Source organism: Nicotiana tabacum, chromosome 5 (assembly GCF_000715075.1).
Source record: "Nicotiana tabacum cultivar K326 chromosome 5, ASM71507v2, whole genome shotgun sequence".
Lineage (NCBI taxonomy): Eukaryota > Viridiplantae > Streptophyta > Magnoliopsida > Solanales > Solanaceae > Nicotiana > Nicotiana tabacum.
This window is the reverse complement of record NC_134084.1, coordinates 83,416,115-83,428,468: the sequence shown is the minus strand read 5'-3', so window position 1 is coordinate 83,428,468 and position 12,354 is coordinate 83,416,115. Positions and strand designations below refer to the sequence as shown.

At 34.0% G+C, this 12,354-nt stretch overlaps 1 protein-coding gene across 1 annotated transcript; it reads left to right on the top strand.

Annotated features, from left to right (window-relative positions):
• The first annotated feature begins 7,949 nt into the window (after positions 1–7,949).
• On the top strand, positions 7,950–11,967 carry LOC107771504 (putative protein phosphatase 2C 43). Its single transcript, XM_016590878.2, has 4 exons — positions 7,950–8,559; positions 9,710–10,074; positions 10,987–11,223; positions 11,333–11,967. Exons 1-4 carry the CDS (start codon positions 8,253–8,255, stop codon positions 11,600–11,602), a joined length of 1,179 nt encoding a protein of 392 aa, XP_016446364.1. The 5' UTR covers positions 7,950–8,252; the 3' UTR covers positions 11,603–11,967.
• The last annotated feature ends 387 nt before the right edge of the window (positions 11,968–12,354 follow it).

The window sequence follows — 12,354 nt, the reverse complement described above, 5'->3', positions numbered from 1 at the left end:
CACCCTAAATCTCCCAAGTGGCGACTCTGAAATAAATAAACCAATCCCGTTTCGATTGTCCTTTAATTGGAAAAAACTCCCCATGCGCCCCTCAGGTGCGGAAAAAGGAGGTGTGACAGCTCTGGCGACTCTGCTGGGGAATTGAGACCCAGAACCACTGGAGCCCACGACATAACATTTCATGAAACTCCCGGAAAAGTTCAGGTACCTGAAAATAGAGTGATGAGATCTCCACAAGTTATGTCGCTTCGGAACTGACACAAAATGATCGTCGACGATACATTTAATACAATATAGTGCACAATATTGTAAACGATTGTGAGGATCGGACTAGCAGTCCAGACACTTGAAGATGTCGTACCATTTAGATACAAGTCTTAACCTATATGACTTATTTGGCTAAATCTATATGAAGATCCTTGAAGGATTGAAAATGCCCGAAGCATATAATTCAAAGTCTTGAGAAATGTACTCGATCAAATTATAAAGATCTTTGTACGGTTTAAAGCAATCTGGGCGCATGTGGTATAATCGCCTTAGTGAATATTTGCTGAAAGAAGGTTACATAAATGATGTTATTTGTCCATGTATTTTTATAAAGAAAATGGCAGCAGAATTTGTTATACTTGCTGTTTATGTTGATGACATAAATCTTGTTGGAACTCCAGAAGAGCTTCAAAAGGCAATTGAATATCTTAAGAAAGAATTTGAGATGAAAGATCTTGGAAAGACAAAACTTTGTCTTGGTCTGCAAATTGAATATTTAGCATATGCGATCTTTATCCATCAATCTGCCTATACAGAAAGGGTCTTAAAACGCTTTTACATGGACAAAGCGCACCCATTGAGTACACCAATGGTTGTTCGATCACTTGAAGTAAATAAGGATTTGTTCCGACCTCCAGAAGAGGACGAGGAACTCCTTGGTCCTGAAATACTCTATCTCGGTGTAGATGATACACTTATTTATCTTGCTAATTCTAACAAAAGTGGTGCAGATCGTATTGATAATGCAGATGCAGGTTATTTATCCGATACCCATAAAGTTCGATTTCAAACTGGCAAGCAGAGAATGCATATCAGTGATTCATTCGAGAAACATGTGGGTTGGAATGTGATAAAAGACCCACAATATTATATGGAGACAATGTTTCATGCATAGCACTATTAAAAGGAGGATTTATAAAAGGAGATAGAACGAAGCACATTTCACCAAAATTGTTCTACACACACGATCTTCAGAAAAATGGTGACATTGATGTGCAACAAATCCGTTCAAGTAATAATCCAGCAGATTTATTCATAAATCTTTGCCAACTTCAACTTTTGAGAAGATGGTATACAAGATTGGAATGCGGAGACTCAAATATTTGAAACAAGATTTTCATCAGGGGAGTAAAATACGCGATGCACTCTTTTTCCCTTACTAAGGTTTTTCCCATGGGGTTTTCCTTATAAGGTTTTTAATGAGGCACCTAGCAATGCGTCTTACTAAATATGTGTACTCTTTTTCCTTCACTGGGATTTTTTCCCACGTGGTTTTTCCTAGTAAGGTTTTAATGAGGCACATTATCTTTTAATGAACATCCAAGGGGGAGTGTTATAAATATATTATATTATGGATGTCATTTAGTACTCCGTTGTAAATAAGCTTCCTGAAGAAGCTTATCCATATGAGACTCCACCGTAAATATGTTTATCTATTTAATACTATATTGGAAATAAGTTTCCTGAAGAAGCTTATCACTTCGGTACCCGGTTATGGATAAACATTATCCCCAGTAGAAGTTTATCCATATCGGGTATAATAAGCTTATCTTTTCAGTACCCAGTTATGGATAAACATTACCCCGGTAGAAGATTATCCATACCGGGTATAATAAGCTTATCCATTCAGTACTCCGTTATGGATAAATATTGCTCTCAGTAGAAGATTATCCATATCTGGTACAGCAGCAGCTTACACAACAGCTTGTAGCAGCTTACACAGCAGCTTGTAGTAACAGCTTACACAGCAGCTTATAGTAGCTTACACTGCAGCTTGTAGTAGCAGCTTACACAACAGCTTATAATAGCAGCTTACAGAGCAACTTCCTTTCTTCTATAAATAGAAGAGATTTCAGTTCATTATGTACATCAGTTTGAATTCGGATAATATATCAGTTTCTCTCTATACTTGTCTTTACTTTATAGTCTTTGTTTCATAACACAAACATCTTTTTCTCTTTATTTTTGAACTTTCCCTCTCGGACTTTATTCTTTTTGGATGGATACCTCAACTATAAATGGAAAATTAATTTATGTATAGCATTATCTATTTTATTGCTCATTTTCCTGCAATTGAAAATAGAAACAAAAACAAAAAAGAGCTCTACGTTGACTACATGCAACTTGTTGACTTCTTTATGAATACTTGATTTTACGTGTTGCATATGGTCTTAAAGCTGATTTCTGAATAAGTCAGTACTCGCTAAACAATTGAGTTGACTTAACATGCAAATTGAAAAAATAAAAATTAAATAAAAGCCTTAACATGCAAATTCAATTGTTCATTGAATGGCACCAGCGCCGCATCTTGTGATTGTGATATGCGTCTATTTTAGTACGAAACTTCACTATAAGTTTAATTAATTTATTTAATTCTGCTTTATTAATTATAAAATATTGTATTTAAACGATCTAATCCCCGACTTTCTTAATTGGCTGTAATTAAAAATCCAATTTTATATTCGTTCTGAAGCTATAAACACCTTACGTTTTAAGTGCAATAGCACGGGCTAGCCAGTTTTCGGACTAGTCATTCAAAAATAGTCATCGTTTGCAAAGTCATTAAAAAATAGTCATTATTTTGCTGCAACACGAAAAGTTCCAGCATAATATACTGGAGATCGATGCACATGTGTATGAACTTCCAACATATTATGTTGGAACTCCAACACACGAAAAGTTCCAGTATAATATACTGGAGATTGGAGCACCGGTGCTCCAATCTCCAGTATATTATGCTGGATCGGTATGTTATACTAGAACTCCAATATATTATTATACTGGAGTTCTAGTATACTTATGTTGGAACCCTAATATAATATACTGGAGTTCCAATATATATACTGGAATTCCAGTATATTATGCTGGAGTATTTTTTCGGATTTTGAACAGTGTTTTCGTTAAGATTTATCTTTACATGGAAAGTGGCTAAATTTCGATTACTTTTAAAACTGTGGTTATTTTTGAATGACCACTTGTAAATCTGGCTATTTTTTAATTTCTTCCACATTTTAAACTTGCTTTTTATAATACCTAACAACCTTTTTTTTACAATTTAAATTACCTTTTAAATATTGTTTTTATAATATTCACAATTTTTTATTTATTCTTTTAGACAAAAGATTAGTTTGCTCATCTATCACCCAATTTCACTCTGCTGTTGCAGATCTACCAATCAACTAATCCTCATCAAGGTACATTTAATAAGGAGACTTCGCAGAAAATATTAAATGATGACTATGATGTCACAATTTAATTTGTAGTACTTCGAGTTCAAAATTCAGTGACCTCTTTAAAATTGTTGTCTAATAAGATTCCTACTTCCTATGTTATGCTTTGAGTTCGAATTAAGTCTTAAGTGACCTATTTTAACATGGTTGCCCAACTGAATCCCTACTTCCTACGTTAACAATATTTATCTTGGAAAAAGATCCCCTAAATAATAAAAAGATTGTTATAAACCAAACTGAGGGTCCTCACAAGGTAGGGGTAAGGTATGCGTATACACTATTCTTCTCAGATCCCACGATGTTGAATAATACTGGGTATATTGTTGTTGTTGTTGTTGTTGTATTGTCATCGACCAAACTAATGATATTTACGAGGATTCGATTAATTTAAATTTGTGTTGCTTAAGTCCATTAAGTGGAATATTTTTTTCCTTTACTCCTCTCGTTAGAGTAGATGGATCATATCCATCACATCACAATCTTTTATGGTAAACTGCACAATACATTACTTGGCAGGATATAACTTTTGAGGTGCTAGCACCACGGTGTGTGGTATGATGGATGAAATCTTTTCATCTATAATCAAAAAATTTCAATTTGCGCTTGCAAATAAAGAAATATCTCCCAGGATAGCATTTTTTTAATGAGTTATATATGATACAAATTTTGATTAATTGAACCAATGAACTTGACTACCAAATGATTATTAAAAAAACTTTTGAGGTGTTAAATTCCTCGTTTAGTATTGTTCTTTTAAAAAGAATTCATTGTTAATGTTATAAATGCAGTTTTATTTAAGGCGAATGTCTATATTTTAGAGAGATTTTAGGGATTTTTACTTGGTGGTTAAGTCATTCTTTCCCTATAAATAGAGGGGTCCTACTCCATTGTAATTCATCCCAAATCCATAAGAATTCTTTCCTTATTTTGCTCTGCAATCTTCTTCTTCTTTTATTGTTTCATAACATGTTATCAACTCTAACCAATTGAGTAGAAACTTTGGGATTGAGCATAGTGATTGTCAATTGTTCCATGAACTTCCTTCATAATTAAATTCTGGATTTAAGGTATGTATTTTACTGTATTTTTCTCTTTTATTCTATAATTTGATTTTAAATACAAGCAAAGAAAATAAATTTTCATTATAACTCTAATGGAGTTAGTAAGAAATTATAACCACTCGAAGTGGTAAAATTTCTCTGTTTTGCCATGATCAAAGTCATGTATGATCGTGAGCACAAGAAGTAAAATTGAATTTGCTTCATTCTCATTCCCTTAAGAGAATGTGATAGCAATATGTGATAAGTTTGAAAGAAGACAAAATTATTATCGTGAAGGTATCAATGGATGTGGATGTGGCAATATGCGAAATTATAATCGTCATCATTATGGTAATGAGAATAATAAGGATTCTCAAAATAATCCTTCATTTTGTAAAAGCAATATTTGTCATCGATCTGACATGAGATTTTGTAAAGCACATATCAATGATTATGGTCCATTCATGATGTAAATGTGACAACATGTGATTTATGAATACATATTCATTTTTTGGAAGAATATGAGTGTGCTAGTGGTATATACCACACTCACCTCTAGAATGAGGTTTGAGAGGAAATAAGAAAATAATGTCATTATTATGACATAAATGGTCATTGGTCAAGTACTTATTGTACGCCAAAATATTATGGCGATGTGATTATTAAAGGGCAACAGTAATGCAAGGAACATATCTTGTATAGAATTCTAACCATGACCATAATGGTATAACTTTCTCTTTAAAAGAGATACTCATAATATGGATGTTGATGAATATGTGGTAGTACCAAATTAACTGAGAACTCTGGAAGAGCCAGCTATTACTATTTTGGAGGAATACAATTGATTATCATGTCAATTTATTGTGTCGTAGTAAGTCTCAAAGAAACTTATTGAGTTTCTAAAGTATTCGCGAAAGCGGTTGGTCATACTGAGACCATAAATAAAGGAAAGATTTAATATCTTCTATTACTACAACTTGTAGCGGGGTAATATATATGTGAAAAGCTACCCGCTTTATTCTCCAGTACTACATAAATAAAAGAATACCACAATAAAGTAGAAGTTTATTAATATAAATACCCATACCATAATAAACTTGGAGTTTATTGATAATTACACATGTCATGGTGTAAATCTAAAGTTTATCAATATTGATAAATTTATTCAGTTGGCATAATTGGTTTAGCCATATCAACTTAAGTATGATGTGCAAAAATAATAGAGAATTCATATGGGTAACTATTGTATTGCTTGTTCTCATTAATTACTAGACCAACTAAAGTTGGGATTGAATCCTATGAATGCCGGAAATATCAAAGGTAAATATGAGCCCATTCACCTGCTATGTATATCACATAAGATGCATCTATGAGATAGTTATATGTGCAATTATTATTAACCCGCAACCTGGTATTTGCGAGGTAACTTGCTCAATAATTTAATTTAGAGTATAATTTCCAAATTTTCTATTCAAGATAGTTTATCTTGATAAGTTGGTTTACACCACAACTGGTATAGTAAAATGATTTATTGAGTGCCTTCACTAAAAGCTAAACTATATATATATATATATATATATATATATATATATATATATATATATATATATATATATATATATATATATATATATATATATATATATATATATATATATATATATATATATATATATATATATATAAAAGTTATCTATATCAGTTTGATATACGTTATATACGAAAGTATATTATTTTCTCCCCTCACAAGTGGTTCAGGGTCAGGAACCAAATAATTCCATCTTATTATTATTGATGTGCGATGTATATTTTGATTAACACCATAATGCACAAAGATGAGTTCTCAAAGTTAAGGAAACAAGTTACTTTTTCTAACATGAGGGGAAGACATGATAAACATTTGAGAAAAAATTATGTGGAATGAATTATCATGTGTACATCAAGATCCTCAAATAAAATAACATGAGCTTGAAGTTCATAAAAGGATAATTCATTTGCAATATATTGCAAAGCATGCCAGACACATTTGCTGACTCAAAGAAAGTGACTATATTCTCATTGCAAATGCTCATATTAAGTCCTAGAAGGACAAAGTCTATGGTACGCTTAAAGCATATAGACAAATCGGTTTCAAATAAACTTATTAATAAAGAAGATGTGCAAATGATCAAAATGATCATAATAAAGGAGGCAAGTGATCTAGAAGATCACATGCCATAATACTTCATAAAATCTCAAGAGAGGTTTAGGTACCTGAAAATATGAATGAAGAGATTTCTATGTTATGTCTTTATGAAAAAAATATTGAAACTGATATAAAATGTTCGTCGAGGACATCTATAATAGCACTAAGTATAGATGAGGACCTCAAGTCTGTTGAATGCATACACAAAAATATTGGCCAAATGGAAGAGACACAATTCAAATAGAATTGGTTTCATACGAAAGACATGTAGTTTTGAGCATATAGTTCAAACACTTGAAAGTATAAAGTCAATGATATGTGCAATCAGTTTTTGATATCTTATTTGTCTAGCATGACATGAAAACTTGATATGCATTTAATTAAAGTCTATTATATGACTTAACTTATATGACAATCCTTGAAGGATTAAATCGCTTAAAGCATATAAAATTCTTGGTCATGAAGTACTACATCCTAAGTACAATTTATGCACATTTGTATCTTGCTATAATTATAAGCATGATAATGTGATAGCGAGAATTTTCAAGGTGCAACATATTCATTGGAGTTAATATGGGTGATTTATTACCAAATCTCTGCCGACGTCAACCTTCAAGAAGCTAGTGCACAAAATTGGGGAAGACTCAAAGATGTGAATTGATGCTCTCATCAGGGGGAGTTATTACGCGTTGTACTTTTTTTTCTTACAAGGTTTTGTCTTACTGGGTTTTCTTTGTAAGGTTTTTAACGAGACAACCAAAAGACGTATTGTTAGATATGTGTACTCTTTTTCCTTCTCTAGAATTTTTTCCCACTAGGTTTTATTTTAGTTAAGGTTTTAACAATGCACATTATCTGTTGAATAAACATTTAAGGGGGAGTGTTATAAATAGAGTTTTATTTAAGGCGAAAGTCTATATTATAGGAATGCTAAGTCACTCTTTCCCTATAAATAAAGGGGTCTTATTACATTGTAATTTATCCCAAATCCATAAGAATTCTTCTCTTATTTTGCTATGCAATTTTCTTTTCTTTTATTGTTTCATAATAGTTAATTATTTTTTTATGGGAGTATAAAGGTAGGGAGAGAGGGGCCTACAAACAACCATTACCCCCTCATGTCCGGGGAAGTGGAACCTTTCTCTCTACACAATCGCCAAGTCGCCAACCCCACCCCTCCTCTCTCCCGCCCCCCCGCAAAACCCCCAAAAACCTTCTCTTCCCTTCTTTCTGTTGCAATTTCACATAGCTCTCTCTCTCTATATATATTCTTTCTCTCTCTATAAATACCCACTACTCCGAGGAAAAAATAAAACTCCTCTATTTTAATCTGCATTGATCACTTCTACTGTGCTTTCGTTGAACCGTTTATGGCATTGATATAACAACAGAGGTTTTTCTATTGAATTCAATATTCAGTTTTTTCTGAATTTGGGGGTTTCCATTTACTGCTGAAATATTGGGGTTTTGTTTTGTTGAATCTTGATTTTACCCGTTCTTTGTTTGAGAGTGTAAAAAAGGAAATGAAGGATGTTTTCCTGGCTGATAAGGACGGTATCAGCATGTTGGCGACCATTGAGTCGATATGTCCCTATGAGCAAGGATGAAGATGATGTTTTTGTGGGAGGTGAAGATGATGTGCTTTTATGGTGTAGAGACCTTGAGAAACATTCATGTGGGGAGTTTTCTTTTGCTGTAGTCCAAGCTAATTCAGTACTTGAAGATCATAGCCAAGTTGATACTGGTCGTGAAGCTACTTTTGTTGCGATTTATGATGGTCATGGTGGCCCTGAGGCTTCAAGATTTGTCCGTGATCACCTTTTCCTGCATTTAATTAGTGAGATTTGTCTTTTTTCTTTTTCTTTGCTGCAGTCTTTATTTATTAGTCATGTTAATATGCTTAATTTAGGTCCTATGCTTTCAAGGAGTCTTTTAGCCCTACTAGAGATTGTTATGCAAGAAATTTGCGCCATGGGAATCGCAAACATAGTGCGAAATTAACAAACAAGAAACAAACATAAAGGAGAGTTGCAGGAAAACAGAGAAAAAGGTAGTGGAAACAGGGTTTTTGTTCAAGACATAACCTTACAATGCTCAAACTACAGTTTTATAAAGACCAACCGGGGTCAAAGTGGAATAATAGGACTAAGGTTGGTTCAAATAGTAATAGAAACTTGGCCTAATATCTCAATTCGTTAGCAACATCTAGTACTTCTCAATGTTAGCTTGTGATGAATATGAATGGTGAACATGGTCCGTGAGGATTCATATGGTCGACCACAACTTGTTTGAGATTGAGGCGTTGGTGTTGTGGTCTTTGACAATGAAATTCTTTTTTTTTTCTTTTTAAATGTTACTGCCTATAAGAACAATTAATTGTTTCAAGTTTTGGAAGAAATGATATTTATGGTGATTTCTTGAGTATGTGAGAAGTGAAGAGTTGCAGTATTTTCTTTATTCTGTTTATGTCTGCTCTAGTGCATGTTGTAGCAGTATTTAAGTGGTTTTTTTTATAAGTTGGTAGTTAAGTAAAATGTAAAGTAGAAGTTTTCAATTGTCATTAAGTGGAGGTTTTGCCGCTCACTCACTACATAGGCTTTTGTTGCTCCTTCAATGTACTCTTGATGTTTTCAAGCAAACAAGTGTTTAGTCTCGTCTTAAAAGGAATATGAATGTTTAGAGGGAAAACGTTAACACTTTTAATAGAATACACAAGACCTTTTAATCATCGCTGTTATCATGAATAACCAGTTCATCTTAGTCTGCAAACTGATATTTGGGGTATTCTCACTGTTGTCAAACTCTCATTCTTCTACTTCACTAACGAGTCGTATGGTGACAAATATTATCATCCACTTACTTACATTTCCATCTTTTGTTCTGTTGAATAAAACCTCGCTTTTCCTACTTTCTCGTGTTGTTTTCATATATTATTTGAGAGTTTTAAGGCGATCATGGATGCTAAATGCACACATCTTTTCTTACAGGGCTTGCCCGAGAAAATGGAACAATAGATGAAGAAGTGCTTAAAAATGCGTTCGCTGCAACTGAAGTTGGCTTTCTTTCTCTTGTGAGAAGGGCATTTGGTATTACACCATTAATTGCGACAAAGGGTTGCTGCTGTCTGGTTGGTGTTATCTGGAAAAGGACGTTGTATGTTGCTAACCTTGGCGATTCTAGAGCAGTATTAGGTCATATAGGGAGATCAAATAAAATTTTTGCTGAGCAATTGACCAAGGATCATAATGCCAGTATCGAGGAGGTTAGGAAGGAACTGATGTCGTTGCACCCAGACGATTCACGCATTGTGGTTAATGTCAATGGAGCTTGGCGTGTTAAAGGCATCATACAGGTTTGCTTTTATAAGTAATATAGAACACAAGCTTTTGTGTTATGTGCCATTTTGAATTTTATATCCATTCTGAATATCTCATGACAGATGCGCATTCTTTCTGATCAAAATCAATCTAGTTTTCCATCCAACTCCTTAATATTATCAGAAAATTAGTGAGCTAAAACTCAAATTACATAGTAATTTTCTAGCTTCTAATACAAATATCTTATCCTATTCTGGTGGGTTTTTCTAAGAACAAGACATTTTTACCTCATGATATCCTTGGATACCTCTGAAACAGAACCTTTGAAATTGAACAATGGACTTGTTCCATTTTGTCACCTTGGGAAGTGATATCCTGTTGTCCCTTTGAGGACATTCCATAAAATTGGAATGATATGGAGAAGTGATCTCCCATTATATTGAAGATCACTGTTAAGTACACCCAAATATACTGAACTAGTTCTGCCCCGGCCTTTTACACTATATCTGCCTCGGCCTTTTACACCATAGTCCATATCTGCTTCTGCCTTTTACTGCATATATTTGTCTCGACTTTCATGATAGCTGCTGTATCAAAAATCTTTATTGTTCTGATTGTCTTACCTAGGTCTTTTATATTGCATTGATTTACTACATGATATAGTGTGGTTGTACAAAGCAATCACTACTCCATTTCATTATGTGAGATTATATGTATTTTATTTTACTTGTCTAAAGCAAGTATAGGCTGTATTCACATATTAGGAACTGGATTATTTTATTTTCAGGGAAGTTCGAGTGCAATTCATTGAATTTTTGGCTTGGTCTCATTTTTTCTCACCATATCTTTTCCTGTTTGATTTCTTGTGAATTCTCCAAATCTGTGGCACTCTGTTGCATTTGATTAGTTATATTCATTTTCTTTATGTTTGTGCCTGCATCTATTAGGTATCTAGATCAATTGGAGATGCATATCTGAAGAAGCCAGAGTTTGCTGTTGGTCCAGCTTACCCACGATTCCATCTTAAAGAACCACTTATTCGGCCAGTGCTAAGAGCTGATCCATCTGTATGTTCAAGAAACTTACAACCCGGTGATAGATTTCTTATATTTGCTTCTGACGGGCTGTGGGAACTCATAAGCAATCAAAAGGCTGTCGAGATTGTGCATAATAACCCAAGAGAGGTAGGTATCTCCTTTTTTTTTCCCGTTTAATAATTTTCTCTTATTCTGCCGTAGATTTATTGTTATGTTTGTTTGGTTAAACTTATATGTATTTCATCCAATATATCAGGGCATCGCAAGAAGACTTGTTATATCAGCCCTGGATGAGGCAGCAAGGAGAAGGAAGTTGAAGTATGATGACCTTAAGAAGTATGACAAGGGTGCGAGGAGGGCCTTTCATGATGATATAACAGTTGTTGTCATCTTTATAGATCATGAGATGTTGGAAGGAAAACAATCTGTGCCCGAACTGTCAGTTCGAGGATTTATAGATACTCATGGACCATCAGATTTCAATATCCTCCAAGAGGTTGCTATGAAGACAAATTCTCTCAAGTGAAACAAGTTGGCTCTTCTTCTTTTCTTGGGAAGCCTGGGTAGGAGAAGTTTCTGATGCCCTCCTTTTTGCGTTGTTTTACCAATTTACATTTGACATACAGTCCAGATGAATGGCAAGACTATCAAGTTACATGCCCACAACCCCAGGTCATTGGCGACCTACTTTCTCTAAAATTTTGATGTACACAAATTTTCTGTACAAAAACAAGCTGAGGAAACTGCCTTCTGTTGTTTGTTTACCACATTATCTGTCAAAGTAAGGCCATGAAAGTAGGCAATGTAATTGAAAATCGGGTAGTTTCAATACTCAAAATGTAAACAAGTCGAAGCTCTCTAAGGTCAACTATGTTTTGACCTTTGTTTACACTCTGATTCGTTTTTGTTTCTTACTGTGGAAAGGGTGGTTAACTGTCTTGCATGTAATCTTGACTTGCTGCACAGCATAAGCTGCTGCTGCATTCCTCTCTCTGAGCACACGCACGCGCACACCCCAGGAGGCTTTATCAATCTTCTCCCTCTTTCTGATAATACCCATGAACATGTTTGTCTGGACTTGTAATAAGCTATAGCAACTCAGTTGCATACTCTTCTATCGATGTTGCTCTTTCTGAAAATTTTGAGTTCTTTCTTCCACATCCAAAATAACTGCATATGCATAAATTTTAGGCACCACCACTTGGCTAAAGATTGAGCCCAATTACTAGAGTTCCTACAAACAATAAATGCTGTTTCAACTGCAATTTGTTAAGCAAG